This window comes from Dasypus novemcinctus, chromosome 19 (genome assembly GCF_030445035.2).
Source record: "Dasypus novemcinctus isolate mDasNov1 chromosome 19, mDasNov1.1.hap2, whole genome shotgun sequence".
Taxonomy (NCBI): Eukaryota; Metazoa; Chordata; class Mammalia; order Cingulata; family Dasypodidae; genus Dasypus; species Dasypus novemcinctus.
This window is the reverse complement of record NC_080691.1, coordinates 45,934,700-45,955,985: the sequence shown is the minus strand read 5'-3', so window position 1 is coordinate 45,955,985 and position 21,286 is coordinate 45,934,700. Positions and strand designations below refer to the sequence as shown.

At 42.6% G+C, this 21,286-nt stretch overlaps 1 protein-coding gene across 1 annotated transcript in view; it reads right to left on the bottom strand.

Annotated features, from left to right (window-relative positions):
- LOC101422127 (immunoglobulin lambda-1 light chain-like) overlaps positions 1 to 19,498 on the bottom strand; it is a 37,508-nt gene extending 18,010 nt beyond the window's left edge. The window contains exons 1-3 of the mRNA XM_023589390.2: positions 19,390 to 19,498; positions 18,843 to 19,145; positions 4,488 to 4,500 (exon numbers count right to left, since the gene is read on the bottom strand). Of these exons, the coding sequence (XP_023445158.1) occupies positions 4,488 to 4,500; positions 18,843 to 19,145; positions 19,390 to 19,435 (362 nt within the window). The 5' untranslated portion in view covers positions 19,436 to 19,498. The remainder of the gene's footprint in view (positions 1 to 4,487; positions 4,501 to 18,842; positions 19,146 to 19,389) is intronic.
- Positions 19,499 to 21,286: the final 1,788 nt, after the last annotated feature.

Sequence of the window (21,286 nt, the reverse complement as noted above, 5' to 3'; positions counted from 1 at the left end):
TTGTGCATTGATCTTATAACCTGAGACTTTACTCAACTCATTTATGAGTTCTAGGAGCTTTGTTGTAGACCTCTCAGGGTTTTCTATGTATAGGATCATGTCATCTGCAAATAATGAAATTTTGACTTCTTCCTTTCCAATTTGAATGCCTTTTATATCTGGTTCTTGCTTCAGTGCTCAAGCAAGTACTTCTAAGACAATGTTAAATAGAAGGGGAGAGAGTGGGCATCCTTGTCTTGTTCCTGATTTTAGAGGGAAGGATTTTAGGATTTCTCATTGTAAACAATGTTGGCTGTGGGTTTTTCATATATACTCTTTATCATGTTCAAAAAATTTCCTTGTATTCTGATCTTTTGGAGTTTTTTTTAATCAAGAAAGGGTGCTTTTTCTGCATCTATAGATATAATCATGTGATTTTTTTCCTTCTATCTGTTTATATTGTATATTACATTGAGAACTGAATTCCTGGGAACAAATAAATCTAAAAACACAAAAAACAAAAATTGATAGTTTGGAAAATTCTGAGCTTCTGGAAAGCTAGTTCCCAGAGAATAGTGCTCCATGTAAGGGTTTAACTGAACATGGAAAGAGTCAGCCATTTCAGTGCAAGTCGGGATTAGAAATGCAGTTATCCAGAAAGGATTTGTGAAAAGTACTACTTACTGTCTAGTAGTTTGGACCATTGTATAATACATACTAAATTGACTAGTTTTTTGTGAGATCTGTATGAATGGAACCACTGCCAGTCTGGACCAAAAAGTGACATTGAAAAAAAATGACTTCAAAGACAGAACCATGGAAGTTGAGGATTGAACTGAAAACATCTTTGGCCAAGAGATCGGACCCACCCATGTATGTGGAAATGGTGAGTATGCCCCATGAGCTTGGAGAGGGTGAGCCTTCTGCCCTATTTTTACCACCCAAGGTTTCTCAAATGCCTGAAGAATTGCAGAGAGTTTGAGTGCAACCCAATGCTTGATGAGGGTAGAGCTGAGAGCCTGGCCATCACCTCAATGCTTGGAGATGTTGGTGCCTTCACCCTAGTGTTTGGGGAGAGCATGGCCCTTGCACAAGCCCTTGGAAATGGGGCTGCTGCTCCATCCAATCCAGAGGACAAACCATCGTTCCATAGATGACTCTCAATCTTTAAAATCTAATGGTGTATGCCCTGCAGGGTTTTGGAATTGTTTGGAACCCCTGACCACTGTTTTCCTTCAGATTTCTCCTATGGCAATGGGAGTTTTTATCCTATGACCATCCCTCCATGGTATATTGAAAGCAGATTACCTGTGCTTTAAATCTCAGAGCTGGATAGCTCAAAACCTTCCTCTTCCCCATAATTTCCTGTAAGCCTATCTTCCAGTCTCTAGCTTTCTAAGACAACTTGATTTACTGAATTCATATCAGAGAGGTCATGTAGTATTTGTCCTGCAATACTATAGAATTATTGTGACTCTAGCAATGGAAGAAATTATATCATTGATGTGGAGACAATGGCCACAAGAGTTGCTGAAGGCAGGGAGAGGGAAAAAGAGGTGTGATATTGGGGCATTTTCGGGACTTGGAGTTGTCCTGAGTGATATTGCTGGGACAGATGCAGGACATTATATATCCTTCCATAACCCACTGAATGGGCTGGGAGAGAGTGTAAACTACAACACAAACTATAATCCATGTGGTATAGCAGTAAATGCAATGAATGTACCACAATAATGAAAGAAGTTGTCCATGTTGGAGGAGGGGGGCCTTGGGGAGAGGGGTATATGGGAAACTTTTATATTTTTAATGTAATATTTGTGTGATTTATGTATCATTTAATAAAAAGATAAAAAACATATGCAGGGAACTCCCATATACTCCACACCCTGTCCTCCCTAACTTCTTCCAATTAACAGCATCTTTCATTAATGCTTTATATTTGTTACAGTTGATGTACTCATAGTGACGCATTGCTAACCATGGTCTATAATTTACATTATAGTTTAAACTTTGTAATGTAAGAAAGAAATCTTTTTTTTAATTTAAATTATTTATTTATTTTTAAAAATTACATTAAAAAAATATGAGGTCCCATTCAACCCCACCGCCCCCACCCCCCACTCCCCCCACAGCAACACTCTCTCCCCTCATCGTGACACATCCATTGTATCTGGTAAGTACATCTCTGAGTATCACTGCACCCCTAGTCAATGGTCCACATCATAGCCCACACTCTCCCACGTTCCATCCGGTGGGCCCTGGGGGGCTCTACAATGTCCCGTAATTGTCCGTGAAGCACCACCCAGGACATCTTCTCGTCCCGAAAACGCCTCCACATCTCATCTCTTCCTCCCATTCCCCAAACCCAGCAGCCACCATGGCTACCCTTCCACACCCATTCCACATTTTCTCTGTGGACATCGGATTGGTTGTGTCCATTGCACATCTATGTCAAGTGGGGGCTTAGATTCCATATGGATACTGGATGCACTCCTCCTGCTTTCAGTTGTAGACACTCTAGGCTCCATGGTGTGGTGGTTGACCTTCTTCAACTCGATGTTAGCTGAGTGGGGTAAGTCCAATAAATCAAAGTGTAGGAGCTGAAGTCTGTTGAGGCTCTGGGCCTGGATGTCATATTATCAGTCCAGAGATTCAAATCCCCTAAATATATCTAAAACCCCAGCACCAACTACAATTCCATTAAAGTAGCATGCGAGTCTTGTGAAAAGAGATCCCCTCTGAGTCCAATTCCATCATGCAGAAACACCAGCTCCAGAGAAGGGCCATCTGCCATGGCAGTGAACCCCATCTGCCATGATCATAGAACCCGTGGGTCTCTTTATTCCTCAAAAGAACCAATACCTGGGATTGTATCTACTTTATCTGTCTCTCAGACTCTACTCATTTGTGCATAAGGGCATTCCTTCTGACAGCCTCCAGACTCTTTTTTAGAGACTCATAGCCTTATATTCTCATTTCTCCTTTCCATTTCCCCCTTACATTAGGTCAAACAGCATTTTGAAGTCATGTTATTATATGTAGACAGGGATATTCTGCTGATCCGTGTTGAACCTTTAATTCAAGGTCCTTTTCTAGTTGCATCTTCAGCTGATATGTGGTAGTGATCCCTTGGTGCCAGGGAGGCTCATCCCTGGGTGTCATGTCCCACACTGGGGGGACTGCACTGCATTTACGTGCTGAGTTTGACTGTGAAAGTGGCCACATTTGAGTAACATGAAGGCTGTCAGGAGGAAACTCCCAGGCACAGTGCTACTCTAGGCCTTATTTTTATTGGAGGTGTATAGGCTCAAAAGCATAGCCATAAGTATCAGGAGCCCACTGTTGGGCCCTCCTTCCTTCCTGGTTCTTGCCATTGCACCTGGGGAACTGCCGCTGCTCCCCCAGGGTCCACAACAGTGACCCCTCAGCCAGGGGCCCAGTAACCCCCCCCAGCTATTGTTTTTAATTGTTTCCACTATGAGTATATCTAGACATTACTATATACCCTGGGCATATGCCCTGTATAACTCCCTGTCAACCATATATATCCTGTCAATAACATCCTATATCAGTATTCCTCCGCTGCCATTGTTGAACCACTCTGTGATCCAAAACTTCCTGTAAAGTCAATCCCAGCATAATGTCAGCTTCAGAAGAGTCTTAGATCACCGAAATTCATATATACAATATAGAGTATTTCCCCAGATTCACCATAAAACCTTTTCCCTTCCACAGCGATAATCTCTTAACTTGTTCATATCATATTTCCTGAAACTGATGTACAGATTCCGAGACAATAGCTTTCAAACAAGGTGACATCTGTGCTTAATATGTGGTCCATACTTTAGGTTGTACAGTTTTCTAAATTTTTTAGTTATCCTATGTTTTGCCTTATGGATTACATTATTAGTCTATCATCTCCTATATGTTTTTGGAGTAATATTACATGTTTTATATTCATCTTCGTGTATTCTCACAAAACTCCTCTCTTGCCCCCATATTTACCTTGTTTCCATCCATTCCACATCCATTTTCCCCTCCCTTTGGGGCCCACAACGCCAGCCAATCTCCCTTTCCCGAGAAGCCATGTCCAGAGATACTTGCAGCAGTATTCAAGGCCTGACTTTCTCAACTGCCCTAATGCCCTGGGAGCCATCCTTTCTCACTAGAGATACAGTTCTCTCTATTTGATGGCATTAGTCCTCCCCAGGATGTGGGTCCACCCCAACTCTCACTTCTTGGGTCTCTTCCCAATGGTACAACCCACCTTGGCAAAATGAGCCTTCAGCTATTCTCCCAGAGTCCGTGCCACAACAGCCCATACCCCCTGAGCATCCTAAACAGGTAACCCTCCTACTTATATTTTGATACGATTTTCTCAGCATTTTGTTCTCAATTAACACCTGACACTCTCCCATGTTCGTGTGTTGCCCCTCCCTCCCCCCAATTTTTGGACAATATTACCCCTCTGCCCATCCCCAGCCCCCCTCAAACCCACAAAGCCCCACCCGAAGGTAACCCCTTGCCCCCATTTTGTCCCTTCTTTGTGCTCATACTTACCACCAGCTCATTACAGATTCCACCCCTCCAGACGTTAACTCACATCCTTCCTCCACCCCCCGATTTCCTGTAAGCCTCTTTTCCGGTGTCTAGCTCTCTGAGGCAGTTTGCTTATTTCATATCATTGAGGTCATGTAGTATTTGTCCTTCAATGCCTGGGTTGCTTCACTCAACATAAGATTCTCAAGGTTCATCCATGTTATCACGTGTGATTGTAGTGTATTTGTTCTGACAGCCGAGTAGCATTCCATCGTGTGTATATACCACATTTTATTGATCCACTCGTCTGTTGATGGACATTTGGATTGATTCCAACTTTTGGCGATAGTAAACAATGCTGCTATGAACATTGGTATACATATATCTGTTTGTGTCCTTCTTTTCAGTTCTGATGGGTATATACCCAGCAGTGGTATTGCTGGGTCATATGGCAAATCTATGGTTAGTTTTTTGAGAAACCTCCAAACTGTCCTCCAGAATGGTTGGATCCTTCTGCATTCCCACCAGCAGTGGGTGAGTGTTCCCCTTTCTTCACATCCTCTCCAGCATTTGTATTCTTCTGTATGTTTCATAGCTGCCAATCTTATGGGAGTGAGATGGTATCTCATTGTAGTTTTGATTTGCATTTCCCTGATAGCTAGAGATTTGGAGCATTTTTTTCATGTGCTTTTTAGCCATTTGTATTTCTTCTTTGGAGAATTGTCTGTTTAAATCTTTTTCCCATTTTTTAAATGGGTTGTTTATCTTTTTGTTTTCAAGATTTATGAGTTCTTTATATATGCAAGTTATAAGCCTCTTATCAGATATATGGTTGCCAAATATTTTCTCCCATTGTAGTGTCCCATTTATCTATTTGTCCTTTTGCTGCTCGTGCTTTTGGTGTGATGTTCATGAAGCCATTTCCTACTACAAGGTCTTGTAGATGTTTCCCTACACTGCTTTCTAAGGTCTTTATGGTCTTGGCTCTTATATTTAGGTCTTTGATACATCATGAGTTGATCTTTGTATAAGGTGTGAGATGGTAATCCTCTTTCATTCTTCTACATATGACTATCCAGTTCTCCAGGCACCATTTGTTGAATAGGCCATTCTCTCCCAGTTGAGAGGGTTTGGTGGCTTTATCGAATATTATATGGCTATATACATGAGGTTCTGTATCAGAGCTTTCAATTCAATTCCATTGGTCTGTGTGTCTCTCCTTATGCCAATACCATGCTGTTTTCCCTACTGTAGCTTTGTAGTATGTTTTGAAGTCAGGAAGTGTGATTCCTCCTATTTCGTTTTTCTTTTTCAACATGTCTTTGGCTATTCAGGGCCTCTTCCCTTTCCAAATAAATTTCATAGTTAGTTTTTCTAGTTCCTTAAAGAAGGCTGTGTTGATTTTTATTGGGATTGCATTGAATGTGTATATCAGTTTTGGTAGGATAGACATCTTAATAATATTCAGTCTTCCTATCCATGAACAAGGAATATTCTTCCACTTATTTAGGTCTTCTTTGATTTCCTTGAACAGTCTTGTATAGTTCTCGGTGTATAGGTTTTTTACCTCTTTAGCTAAATTTATTTCTAGGTATGTGATTTTTTTATTTACTATTGTGAATGGTATTTGTTTCTTGATTTCCTCCTGATCTTGCTCATTATTGGTGTACAGAAATGCTACTGATTTTTGCGCATTGATCTTATAACCTGCGACTTTGCTGAACTCATTTATGAGTTCTAGAAGCTTTGTTGTAGATCTCTCAGGGTTTTCTATGTATAGGATCATGTCATCTGCAAATAATGAAATTTTGACTTCTTCCCTTCCAATTTGAATGCCTTTTATATCTGGTTCTTGCCTCAGTGCTCGTGCAAGTACTTCCAAGACAATGTTGAATAGGAGCGGAGACAATGGGCATCCTTGTTTTGTTCCTGAGTTTAGAGGAAAGGATTTCAGGATTTCACCATTGTAAACAATGTTGGCTGTAGGTTTTTCATATATACTCTTTATCATGTTCAAATAGTTTCCTTGTATTCCGATCTTTTGGAGTGTTTTTATCAAGAAGGGGTGCTGTATTTTGTCAAATGCCTTTTCTGCATCTATAGATATAATCATGTGATTTTTTTCCTTCAATGTGTTTATATAGTGTACCACATTAATTGATTTTCTTATGTTGAACCATCCTTGCATACCTGGAATAAATCCTACTTGGTCATGGTGTATAATTCATTTAATGTGTTGTTGAATATGATTAGCAAGTATTTTGTTAAGTATTTTTGCGTCTAGATTCATTAGAGAAATTGGTCTGTAATTTTCCTTTCTTGTGGTGTCTTTGTTTGGCTTTGGTACTAGGATAATGTTGGCATCATAGAAGGAGTTCAGCAATGTTCCTTCTGTTTCGATTTTTTGGAATAGTTTCAACAGGATTGTTGTTAGTTCTTTCTGGAATGTTTTGTAGAATTCACCTGTGAAGCGGTCTGGCCCTGGGCTCTTCTTAGTTGGGAGATTTTTAATGACTGATTCTATCTCTTTGTTTATGATTGGTTTGTTAAGATCCTCAATTTCTTCTTTCATCAGTATGGGCTGTTTATGTGTTTCTAGGAATTTGTCCATTTCCTCTAAATTGTCATTTTTGTTGGAATATAGTTTTTCAAAGTATCCTCTTATGATAGCCTTTATTTCTGTGGGATCAGTGGTGATATCACCTTTCTCATTTCTTATTTTGTGTATTTGCATCTTTTCTCTTTTTTTCTTTGTTAGTCTCACTAAAGGTTTGTCAATTTTGTTGATATTCTCAAAAAACCAGCTCTTGTTCTTGTTTATTTTTTCAAGTGCTTTCTTATTTTCTATTTCATTTAGTTCTGCTCTTATTTTGTTATTTCCTTCTTTCTTCTTCCTGTTGGGTTACTTTGTTGTTGTTTTTCTAATTCCATCAAAAGTGCAGTTAGTTCTTCAATTTTTGCTCTTTCTTCTTTTTTGATATGTGAATTTATGGCTATAAATTTCCCTCTCAGTACTGCTTTTGCTGCATCCCATAAATTTTGGTATGTTGTGTTATCATTATCATTTGATTCAAGGTAGTCATTGATTTTTTTTTGAGATTTCCTCTTTGACCCGCTGTTTTTCTAAGAGTGTGCTGTTTAATTTCCAAATTGTGGTGTGAAGTCTGGGCCTCCGAGAAATCTTTTTTTGAAAGAAAATAAGGCTCACCCAATTGTGGAGAAGAAAAGAATTTATTCTCAATCTTGCATAAAGGAGTGCACAACCAGAAAATGTGGCTGGTGCTCTGAACAAAGAAAACGGACACAATTTACACCCCTAAGCCTAGCATGCAAGCCCTTCCTCTGTTTTTTTCATAGGTTGGATACTTTAGAAGTTACAACCTATCTGAGAAGATCTAACTTGCCCACGCAAAAGTTTGTGATTAACCACTTCTCCCATCACATTCCAACCATTTTAGCTTTTTTACCTGCTCACCTTTGCCAAATAAGGAATGGAATTTAGTGCTGAATTTGTATTGGCTTAGCTCTTTCTTAGGCATCTTTTTTCACTGCCTATAGAACTGGCTTAAGCTGGTTTTCTTTGTTTCTGCTTAACCAGAAACGTGGGAGACAAAGGCAGTAGGTTGCCAGGGTACATTAATTAATATTTTAATCCTTTATGTGAAAACTAAACTAATCTTCATTTCTTACAGTACTGCACAATTTTATAGGTTTTGACAAAATGTATAATGGCCTATATCCATCATCACAATATCATGCAGGTCAATTCCAATGTCCCCAAAATGCCTCATGTTACATTAATTCTTCCCTGTCCCTCCCCTCAGAATCTCTGGTTGCCACTGCCTTTATGTCAATGATAAAAATCTTACAATGCTATAATAATAATGCCTACTTAATCCATAGTTGCATTTCCCCTTTATGTTTGTTCATTCCTCAATATTGAGGATTTTTACATGATGATGCTCACTATGTTTCTGATTTAGAGAGTTCTTAGATCCCATTAAGCAGATAGATGGAACTGTCTTACTTGCAGTTCTGGATTTTCTGTTTTTTGGGGGGATGGGTGGTATCCATCATCATCCTTTTGTAACTTGTTCTGGGTGAGTCCAATAAACTGGACAGTAGTTGTTGCAACTCTGCTGAGACTCACAGTTCAACTAGCATGTGAACAGACCAAAGATTAAAGTCTCCATGACATATATTTAACAAGTATGGTGCTTGTCTGAATCTTCCAAAGGAGTACTGATGCAAAGTACCAGAAATCTGTTGGCTTTTTAAAAAAGTATTTATTTGGGGTAAAAATTTACAGTTTCAAGGCCATGGAAAGTCCAACATAAGGTACAATAGAAAGTACTTTCTCAGCATAGTCAGCTATCATATGTTAAGGCAAGATGGGGGGCCATCTCTGCCTGGTCTCTCAGGACTTCCTAGCTCAGCCTCTGTCATAGGGCTCATTTTTTTTCTGGTCTTCTCAGCTCCTCAGCTGCTCTGTTCTCTTCTGCTGCAAACTATCAGGTGAATGGCTCATTTCTACCCTGGGCCCCAGGATCAAAAATGAGGAAGGTCTCTCTCTTCCTGTATGTCTTCTTGAAAAAGTGTCCATTTATATCAGCCCACCAAAGGGTTCAGAACTCAATATAAATCACACCTTGCTGACATGGTCAAAGAAAAAGTTCTAAATTGATTTTATCAATAAACTTAAAACCTTTGAATTTAATACAATCAATGATTATCACACCTAGAAGAATAGATTAGTTTATAAACATAAGCCTTTCTCTTTGTGGAATCATAAATAATCTCAAATTGTCACTAATTATAGTTACAAACAAAAGGGGCATAAGAGCCATGTGTAGGGAAATTATAAATGAGCCTAACTCTGTAACATTGGGGAACATATATCCAAAATAAGGTCCACTGACAAGGTGCCAAATTCCTGAGATTGTCTGCCCTGACTATACTGCTTATATGTCTCCAAAGCCTCAGGGGTTTCATTGTTTGATGTGGCAATCAAGAGTTCCTGCTGAGGCATACATACTTGTAACCTTTGGAATGAACTCCTGACTCATTTTGAAATCTCTTTTCCATAAAAACTCTTTTGTATTTAAAATTTCCCCCTTTTGCTCTAGGTCTTTTTCCAAGTGTATCACTATGTAGCACTTGGTAAAATTCCTTGTTGCCTGAGAGGCTCATCCCCAGGATTCATGTCCCAAACTGGGGGTGGGGGCTAGGTAGTGTGTTTATATGCTATTTGGCTTGAAGAGAGACCACATTTGAGCAACAAGGAGGCTTTCAGGAGGTAACTCTTAGGCACTATATAATACAAGGGTAAGTTTCAATTTCACAAGTAAAGGTTAACAATTACAACTATCAATATCAAGGGTCTGGTGTAGTGGTCTGTCCTCCTATGCAAGGCCTGTCCATGTTCTCAGGGGATTATTGATGCTCTATTTAAGAATGTAGCATGAATTCCCAGGATGGGAATTCAATATTCTTTAGGCTATTGTGCAAGGTCTTATTTCTATAATTACAAAGCTTTTATTTTTCCTAAATTATGCTTAAAATTTTAGTTGCATAATTGTCTTAAATTTGCCTAATTGCAACAATGATTTTTAGCATGTGCAAAAATTCAAGTCATCTTATGACTGGTCAAATTTATAAGAGTTAATTATCCAAAAAAATCATTATATTTTTGTTGTTGAAAACAAAATTCTGTTTCAGTTGTTTAATTTTATGATTTTTTTTTTGTCTGTTAAGGGGAGACTTCTTAGTAAATTCATTATGAATTTGATAATTTGTCTTTTTTTATGTCTACTTTGTTGGTTTTACTACTTTAAAGAATAACTAAATGCATTTGTCATGTATTCAAGATATGTAATATAATTTTTTCCAAATTTTTTTCCTAACTCTTCTACTCACAGTAGTAGTTTTCTTTCTGTAACAGTAATTAGCTTGATTTTTAATTAAAAATACTCAATATTTTTTAAAAATTAGAAATTAATTATATAACAAAAATTGTATTAAGAATTTCAATTAAAGTCTGTGGACTTGGCCCAGTGGTTAGGGTGTCCGTCTAACACATGGGAGGTCCAGGGTTCAAACCCTGGGCCTCCTTGACCCATGTGGAGCTGGCCCATGTGCAGTGCTGATGCGCACAAGGAATGCTGTGCCACGCAGGGGTGTCCCCCACATGGGGGAGCCCCACACGCAAGGGGTGTGCCCCATAAGGAGAGCTGCCCAGAGCGAAAATAATTGCAGCCTGCCCAGGAATGGTGCCACACACATGGGGAGCTGACACACAAGATGATGCAACAGGGGGAAATGCAGATTCCCATGCAGCTGACAACAACAGAAGCAGACAAAGAAGACACAGTGAATGGACACAGAGAACAGTCAACCGCCAGGGGGTGGGGATGGGGGGGAATAAATAAATAAATAAATCTTTAAAAAAATAATTTCAATTAAATAGCTAATTACAATTTCTATAGTTATCACAGTTAATTGTGCTGCCTGCATAAAATAATCAAATACATAATCTTATTAAAATCTGAGGTGAGAAAAATATTTCAAAGTGATTTACTCCTTTGATGCTGTGTGGATCAGTAGAATGAGTATGTGAAATCCTAGAAATGCTGCACACAACAAACACACATCCTAAAACACAACAGTCTCTCATGTGATATAAATGTTGAATGAATCATAGTTCTATCAAAATGATAAAAAACATTTTGTAGGATCATATTTTAAACTGCTTCATTTATACAATTCATCCAAATAAAATACAATTTAAGTTAAATATACAATTAAAAAATGAGTTCCTCCCCTGCCATAGTTGAAACCCACTGTGGTCCAAAACTTGTTCAAAAATGAAGCCTAATATGTGACCAAATTCAAATAGTAGGAAAATGAAATAGTAATGATAGTTTAAAAATTAGAAATAGAATACATACTAATTTAGAAATACTAAAACAAAGTAAAAAATAAATTGGGGTATTAAAAAATGAAAAATATCATAAAACATTGTTTTTGATGTTTTGCCTTTCGTCACTGTAATAGGTGTTGCCCTGTATGTACAGCAGCAAGGCAGTGGTGTGGGGTGTTATTGATAGGGGACACATGGTTGAGAGGGAGTTCTCCAGGGCATGTATATAGTGTATATAAAAATGTTCGGATATTCATTGGGCATTTTCATAGTAGTTAGAGTTACAAACAACAACTGAGGGAGTGCTGAGTTCCTAGCCAAGGGAGACCTGTCACATTCCTCAGTGGAATAACAACAGTCCCCCAAGTGCAAGGGCAAAGACCAGTGAAGAAGGATGGTCCAATGATGACTATGCTTATGAACCTGTGTGCCTGAAATATGAACTAGGCCTAGAGTCACAGGGTGCCTAAAAGTTACATCCTGAGAGCCTCCATGTTGCTGAAATGTGGCCATTCTCTAAGCCAAACTCAACATGTAAATGCATTACCTTCCCTCCCCCCAGCATGGGACATGACTCCTGGGGATGAGCCTCCCTGGTGACAAGGGATTACTACCAATGGTGATGCCACTAGAAAAAGACCTTGAATAAAAGGGGGAAATGGTAAAGACAAAGGAGTTTGCATGATTAAGAGCCTTCGAAATGAATCCAGAGGTCATCAGAGGGGTTGTGCTTATGTATGCCTCAGCAGGATCCCAGAGACAGCCAAAGTAGATATGACCCTAGGTACTGGTGCTCCTGATGGCTACAGAGACACACAGATTCTATCGTCATGGCAGATGGCTCTGGAGTTCAGTGCCTTGTCAGTGGTCCCACTTTGGAGTTTGTGTTCCTGAGTGTGACAGAGTTGGACTCAGATATGACCTTTCTACACATGCCTCTTCTGTCACTTTTACTGAACCTGTGGTTGGTGCTGGGTCTGGTGTATACTCAGGAGACTTGAATATTGGGATTGGCCATGTGCTAGCTGGGTCCTGAGCCTTAGCAGAGTTGCAACTCCTACTCTCTAGTTTGTTGGACTTACCCAGGTCAGCTAATAGGGAGGTGAAGATGGTCAACCATCACACCTGGGAACTGAGAGTGCCTACAACTGCAAGCAGGAGAAGTACATCCATCAGCCATATGGGATAAGCCCCCTCTTGATTTAGAGGTGGAGTGGACATCACCATCCCAGCGTCCACAGGATGGAGGAATAAAATAAGGATTAGAGTGTACTTACTGGTATTCTACTATAGAACTATTGTGACTCTAGCAATGGAAGAAATTGTATCACTGATGTGGAGCCACTGGCCACAGTACTTGCTGAGGGCAGGGAGAAAGAAGAAGAGATATGATGTGGGGGCATTTTTGGGAATTGGTGTTGTCCTAAATGATATTGCAGGGACAGATGCTGGACATTATACATCCTGCCATAACCCACTGAATGAACTGGAGGAGAGTGTAAATTACAATGTAACCTATAATCCATGTGGTGCAGCAGTGCTCCAAATGTATTCACCAAATGCAATGAATGTGCCACAATGATGAATGAGGTTGATGTGGGAGGAGTGGGGTAGAGTGGAGTGTGGGATAGATGGGAACCTCTTATATTTTTTAATGTAACATTTTGTGTGATCTATGTATCTTTAAAAAAAGACAATAAAAATTAAATAAAACCTAAAAAAATGAGCTATTTGTTTGTAATAGCCACATTTCCAATACTTCCTAGGAATAAGTGTCTATGGGCTGCCATAATGGAGAGCCCAGGTTTAGACCTCAGGCAGAGCAGCCCTCAATCTCTCTCAGTCTGTGATTTAACCAGTACTGAGAGACCAGCCAGTACTGATGGGCCAAGCAACCCTGAGGGGCTGCTGCTGTCCTCCCAGGTGACAAGCCCAAGGCTCAAACTGCTGTCTGCTGGTTCCAGCACACACTGGGTCTTCTGTGCTTACTCTGGCAGTTCAGAGTGGCCATCTGTTCCAGGGATATAAGAAAAGAGGGCAGCTCTGTCACCTCAATGAATATCATGGCAGAGCCTTCAAAGGAGGGGATGGTGGTCTGAGGTGAGGGCCTCACTCCCAGGGATTCCACCCTGAGACAGGGTCTCTGGGGGCTGAACCTGTGCTCAGGACCTGGGTGGTAGCACCTATGACCAAATGTGATTTGGAGGGTGGAATTGGAACCATGTCCATTTCATAGCTCACACTCACAGTGGCTGAACTGCTAGTTCACTTAGGCCTGAGGCACCTGCTACACTTTTCCCTAGAATCACCTTCAGGATGGATCTAATTCTTTGAAACTTTAATTGCCTCAAGCAGCTCCCTTGCCAGGCTCTGTTTTCACTCTGTGAAAATAAAGGGATGGTCGAGCTGGGATGTGTGGGGTGGATGTGCTCCCTGGAGTCCAGGGAAGACCTCATCTTGCTGGGTGGCAGAATGGAGCCCTTGGTTTGTTGGTGACACATCTGGGGAAAGCTGCCTGAAGCAGACTCTGCAATGGAGATTTGCACGTGGAAGGATGTTGGGGACAATCTCCATTGAGAGTGTAAGGGAAATAAGACAGTGCAGAAGTAGAAGGAAACTACAGTGTGAAAGGAATTGAGGGACCTGACTTTCCCAGGAACTCTGAGCTGGGAGACTTTCAAGCTATACCCAACTGAGGCAGTGCCTTGGGAGCTTGGCCTCTGCCATCACTAGACCCCATCATTAGACCCCATCACTAGACCACATCAACCTCTTAATGGTGGCATAAACTTATAGGGTTCAGTTTCCTGCAGAAGATGGCAATCCTTGTGAGACATGAGTGCATGCTGCAAGGGGCTCCATGGGCTGCAGTGGGTGTGTCAGCCCTGAAGAGGGACCATCATGGACACCAGTGACCATGACACTGGATTGTTGTCAGAATCCCAGGCCACCCTTAAGTGTGGGGAATCAGGGTCTAACCTGCACCTGGACAGCTCTAAATGCTAAACTAGTTGGTTGAAGAGGTGGCCTAGTCACGACCTACAGAAACCAAGAGATCATGATGATGCAGGATGTCATTCCCCAATGCACAGCCAAGAACAGAACACATCAAAGCTACATGGTCCTGCTGAGCTGGCCTCAAGTGCTGTGAAGAAAGGGCAGCCTGAGGGTCTCAGACCTATGCAGACCAGGCCAGTCCTGCCCACTGTGTGTCCTCAGTCCCCCTGGGGCTTGGAGGGAGAGTGGGGCCCAGACAGGGGAGCAGAGTTTCTGTCTCACTTCCAAATGCCTGTGTCACGGTGAGCTTCCTGACTGCTGGAAAACCCCACTTGACAGTCATAGGCAGCCTTGTCCTCAGCCTGGGCCTTGTTGATGGTCAGGGTGGCCGTGTCCTGTGATTTGGAGCAGAGAAGTGGTCAGGGATCCCTGAGACCCATTTGCTGTCACTAGATGAGCAGCGCTGGGGCCCAGCCTCGCTTCTGCTGGTACCAGTGCATGTCGTTGGCCTCCAGGCCATCTCTCACACAGGTGAGTCTGGTAGTCTCTCCCAGAGCCATGGACACAAAGGGTGACTGTGTGGGCTCAGAAGAGACCATGGACCCTACAAGGACAGAAGATAAGAGGTGAGCTTGAGGTTGAGGGACTCACTCATGGGGTGCCCACCTCTGTCTCTGGCCAGGGCTTAGCACAGTGTTTAGGGAGGCCCAGGAAGTCCCCTGTGGGGGCTGAGCCTGTGAACAGGGCCTGGGGGCAGCATCTGTGCAGAGGATGAGGAGGGTGAGCAGGTGGGGGCTGTAGGCCATGGAGGAGACTTTCCAGAGCTCTACTCCTGACATCCCAGCTAGGCAGGCTCCCCCAGCCCCTGTTATCCCCCCAGGAAAGAGCCTCCTCGTATGTAAAACAGACCAGCCCTCATTGGCCCACCTGGGAAGGCAGTTTGAGTTCAGAGAAGTGAGGATTCCCAGGAGAGAGGTGGTGGGAGCTGCCTCCCTAAGTCCAGCTCCCACTGTCTCCTCCCTGTCACCACCTCAGACTCTGCTTCAAAGTCCTGTCTCTGCTTTGACCTGTGATGGTTTACCTCCCTCCCCCAGCCTTCCTTCTGTGCTTTGGTCCTTCCCTGATCTCACCATGGTTAACTCAAAACCATGTTCCTTAAACTGTCTTCTTGTTCTTTCTTGAGGAGGTAGATATTTTCTGCAGAGTGCATTTCCTAGATTGTCATCATCATTTCAGCACCTACAAATGCTGTGAATGAGGTTACTGGTGCATTTTGGCTTCCTTTCTCAGAATAGAGAAATTGTTCAGATTCTGCTGTTGAGTAGGAGAAGAGCCCAGGACCTGGAGGAGTTACCTCTAGAGTTCTGCTTCACGAGGCCCCATTGCTGGGACTAGATTCTGTAACATTCCCTGCCCAGGTGGTCACTAACTGCTGCTGCTGGGAGATTGTTCTGTCAGAGCCTATCCCTAAAGACATGATGGCTATAGGCTAAGGGGGTAGCTGGTGGGTTCCGACCAGCCAGTCTGAAAACTCAGTCTTGACATCTGGGCACCCCCGACCTCAGTTCTCCTTTGCAAGTAGGTTTACTTGGGCAGCCTCAATTTCTTCTGGACGCTCTCCTTGTGGCATTGCTGCCCCCTGTTGGTGGAGTAGAACCCAGACCGGGCTTCCTGCCTGGTTGTCCAAAGCACCTCTCAACTGAGCGGGTCTGCAGCCCCATGTCCAATGGCAGTAGGTTGTGAGCCCTATCTTAACTTGAAGTAACTCCTCATTGCTTGAAAAATAAAAAGAAAAGAGGTGAGTTAATTTTAATACTATATTTTATTTAATCCAATATAACACTGTATCAATGTAAAATTTTTTTTGAGATAGTTTACATTCTATTTTTTTCCCATTAAGACTTTGAAGTCAGATGTGAAATTACCTGTCAGTTAAGACACAGCATTTTAATCAGTAGTACTTGATCTCCATTAATGTTTCATTAAATTTACAGTTGTTTACAAAGTAGATTTGCATATCTATGTTGTATAAGCACATTTAAAATTTTTCAAGTAACTGAATAGAGTTCCCAATTCTCATTTCCTTTAATATTTAAATCCTCATTGACAAAGCCTGGTTCACTTTCCTAAGGGAATTGATTTGATTTTGATTCAGAAACCTCAGTAGTTTCAAAACTATTATGTCTGCATATATTAAATAAATTCTCACTAATTCCTTCTCATTTCATTATTATGAACACTCAACCAAAAAAAATTTTTGCTGAATTAAAATGCATCTCTTAATTTATCCTCATGTACAAATATTCTACAAATTTTCTTTTGGTTTTTGCAGAAAATTAAAAAGAGAGATTGAGGTGAAGAATTTTCTTGTCTGCTTTTTGTTTACTATTATTATTATTAATAATGAATATGGTCTAATAATGATTGAAGTGATGAATGCACAGCTATGTGATTATACTGAAAACCAGTGATTGTACACTTTGGATGAATTGTATGCTTTATTAATATGTATCAAGATCATTGATTTGCTCAAGAAAATCCTAGCAACTTGGTTCCAATGCCTGGGTTTTTAAATATTGTTTATTCAAATCCAGTGTTGTATTGGTGATAAAATTTTCATCGTGATGTCATTTTTTTCTAATTGACTATTTTTATTGATCTATTCAAAGACATTGGTTTTGTTGATTCCCCTGTCAGTTTCCTATTCTCTCTTTCATTTATCTCTTCTCTCACCTTTAGTAATATTTCTTCTCCTATCTTTGGGTTTGATTGCTCTTCTTTTCCAGATCCTCAAGGTGAGCTCTTAGGTTATTAAAAGTTCTTTCTCTGTATCTGTCACATAGTAGTATGAATGTATACTTTTCCCTCTGAGAAATGCCTCGGATGCATCCCATCCACTTAATTTTCTCTTTGCATTTAATTTTCATATTTCTCTGTATTTCATAATTTCTCTTTTGATTTTTTGACCCATTACTCTTTAAGAACGTGTTGCTTCTTTCCACATTCTTGTGAAATTGGTGGTTTTCCTCTGTTATTAATTCTAGCTTACTTCTATTGTGTTTTGAGAAAATATTTTACATTTAAATTCCATCTTAAGAATGTCATGTTTCTGAACTTCTCTTTCTGCCAGGAGATAACTTCCATGCCTGTCAGTCAGTGATCAGGACTGTCATCAACCACTGTCTTCCCCTCAGTGCAATTCAGGAGAAGAGCTATGAAGGAGCCTCTCATTGCATGTCCACATCTTAATTAAACTTGAACAACCCCATGGTCCTGCTGTGCTGAATGAATGGTCCTAAGGTGTGCACTGACCACAGTCCCACCCTGCAATCACTGAGTCTTGTGAAGTTTGCACACAGCCTTTCCTTGGGGACCTCTTGGCAATGTTTTGCAGCAGACAAAGCTTCCAAAGACTCTTGGTTGGAAAATGCTGGCAGGAGAGGAACACCATGAAATGTGATGGTGGGATTTTTGAGTCCTGACTGGTAACACAATTACACAGCTGTGGTAGAAATTCCTGTGCAGTTCAGGAAACATGACAATGAAATGGGAGAGGGTCATTGATCATTTTATCCTCTTTGAGAATGATGTTGCACTTAGTAGAACACTGTGTGATTATATATCTATAGAAAGAGAGAGAGAAAGAGGAAGAGAGAGAATTCACTGTGGCCCAGTGTGAGCAGGGGGAGGTGCCCTGCAGAAAATGAGTGGAGGGTTTGGAGGAAAATAACAGGCAGGCTGTTCTGATCTGGGGCTGGGTGGGCCTGTCTCCAGCACTGACCTTAGAGCTCCTATTAGGACAAGAGGAGAAAAGAGGTGATGGGCAGAGGGAGGGCTGGAGAGCTCTGTCAGGGCCCTTTGGGGAGGTTCTTAGGTGTCACAGGGGCCTATGGAAGAGTTGGGATTCAGAGCCAGATCAGGGAGGACACGACATGACTCCAAAGTTGGGAATTTGGGGAGGCAGGGATATGTGGTCAGGAGTGGTAAAGGACATAGATCATGTGACCTGGGCAGCTGCTTAGCAGGGATTACCAGGAGACCCCTCCAGGCTAGTGACAGGGTCACACAGGGGGAATCAGTCCAGTTCCCTGGCTCCTCTGTATTGTTACTGGCAGCTGAGGACACTGAGCAGTGGGGTGTCAAGCCCCATGGATGCTGCCACCAAATGGCCTGTGAGCCCCTGAATCCCATATGAACCTCAAGTCCTGGTCCCTATCTGGGGTCTCCCAAGGGTGACCCAGAATTGTTTTCCAAACACTTAGACCTGCTGAACTGGAAGGAAAAGAGTGGGTGGGGGAGCACTTGGCAGCCTGGGCTCATTTGTCTACAGTCCTCCTGGGGCTGGAGGAGAGGGAGACACTGACAGGGGAACAGGTTTTTGTCTCACTTCCCCGTCTGCCTGAGTCACTGTGAGCATCATTATTGCTATCCCATACTTGACAGTAATAGTCAGCCTCATCCATGGCCTGGGTCCCACTAATGGTCAGGGTGGCCGTGTTCCCTGAGTTGGTGCCAGAGAATCGGTCAGGGATCCCCGAGGGTCGTTCACTATCACTATAGATGACTAGTGCAGGGGCCTGCCCTGCCTTCTGCTGATACCAATGAACAACTTCATTTCCAATGTTGTCTCCCCCACAGTTGATCTTGGCTGTCTGTCCCAGGGCCACGGACACCGACTGTGGCTGGGTGAGCACGTAGGAGGCCACAGAGCCTGCAGGAGAGAAATGAGATTTGGGCGTGAGACACAGGAATCCCCAGCCTGCCTCCCTTGACTGAGTTCCAAGGATCCCGTGGTCCCGCAGGCCACCCCTCTCCATCCAGCCTTCCCCAGAACCCCATATTCTTGGCTACAAAGAACAGCCACCTAACCCCAGACCCTGCTGAGCTCAGAGGCAGGGCCAGGCTTGGCCAGAGGCCTGGGGGGTAAGCAATGGGTGTGACCCGGGTGGCAGCACCTGTACAGTGAACCAGGAGGGTGAGGAGGAGAGGGATCCAGGCCATGGTGGATGCTCCTAGAGGCCCTGAAGTAGGGCTGGAGTTCCCCAGGACCCTCTTATCCCCTGGCTGAAGAGAGCTTTCTTTATGCAAAGCAGCCTCAACCCAAAGGTTGCTGCTGAGGTAGTTTTTGTGGCTCCCAGAGGAAGGCTTATCCTCCAGGGACAGAGGGAGGGGAGGTACAGACCCTACACATCCACCCTCAGCCCAGGGGAATCTCTTTCCCTTCCTGGTACCTTGAGTCTGGGGTTTGTCTGCACCTTCATTCTTTGTCTTGGGTCCTTCCTGGGCTGGCCTGGCCATGGCTGAGCTCAGGGGGCATCTCGTTGTGTCTTCTAAGTACCCAAATTCCCTGCCCATAGTGTACGCTGGGCTTGTCCTGGAGATGGCCAGACAGTCACAGAGTGATGCTGAGTGGTCCTGGGGCCCCAGACCCTTGCTCTGTCCCATCAGTTTAATTTCTGTCCAAGGGCAAAAGTTCATTGTTGTTAACTGATTTTTGGCTGAGCCAGATGCAGTGTCTAGATTGAGTTCCTCTTTTGGAGTCTTTACATATGAATCAAATTAAAAACACTTCTTGTCAAATGCACTTGAAGCTTTCAAGTATGTTTAGGGCTTAATGTTTCTGCCATTGGCTGTGAGCTCCTGGGTAGGTCATGGGGTCTTTGCCTCAGTATCCCTCCATTGGGTTAGGGCCAGGTACAGGTCAGAAGCTTGTCTGCTCTATAAGAAATATTTGCTCAGGGAGAGCAGGGAGGCAGGATGAGAGCTATGGGAGCACCATGACTACAATTCATTGCAATTAATTTGCTTTCACTCATGCATAAAATGTATTAAATTAAAAAAACCTCACAGACATTTAATGTTACAAGTGGGTTAGAGCAATTCTAGAGTGCCAGGTTATAACTAGAAGTTAAATTTGACACCTGGTTCCTGGGGTGACAGAGAAAACCAGGTCCTGTGCTCTGTGGTGGGTGCTTTCAGGGCAAGAGAGAAGCACGGCTGGGATGGGGTTACAGGGGAATTGAGCTACTGGACAAGTAGCCAGAGAAACAGCATCTCTGGAGCCAGAGTGGAGACCCACAGAGCAGAAGAAATTTAACATTAGTGTTACAAACTATACTGCAATGATAGCAGAATTCCTCTTAATTTGGATCTCAGGGCCATGTCACTAAATATACCTGCCATTAGAATTGTCCTGTTGCCCAAAGTCCAGCCAATCTCCACGTGGCTTTGCCAGGTGACTCTCTGCTGCCCCCTGGTGGCCATGCTGCATTGCCTGCTGCAGTCACAGGGGCATCTTTTTCCAGGTGGAGATTCTGACAAGTCCTCCCATGCCTTTGACCTGTGTGAGTCTTCACTCTCTCGGCCTTCATTCTGGACTCTGTCCCTTCTATGCTTTCTCTGTTGTCAAATCAAAAGAGGTTTTCCCTCCCTCTGGGGCAGACAGGTAGTGGAATGCAGAAGGATCATGGAGTGACAAGGGTGCAGCTGGAGTTCAGATTTATCCGTGAACTCCTTTGATGGGCGCATTTCCAACATTCAGTCCCCTGGGTGCTGTGAACGCTGTTCTCACCTTTCACCCTCCTGCTCCACAATTGCACTGGGTAGTGATGATGACCTGGGGCCTCCAGTTTCCAATGCAGTGTTATAAATATTGGTCCCCTCACCATAATGCAGGGAAATCTTGAAGAACTTTTCCAGGCTCAGAGCTCCCCTGGGGTGAGCTAAGTTCTTTCTGGAGGCTTTGTCAATGCAAAGTCACCCTCTGGTTGGTCCTGTGTTCTTTCCCTTTCACATGTATTGGTCCAGGGTGCAGTCCCTCTTATTTTCATAAATTGAATCTGAGTCAGATTT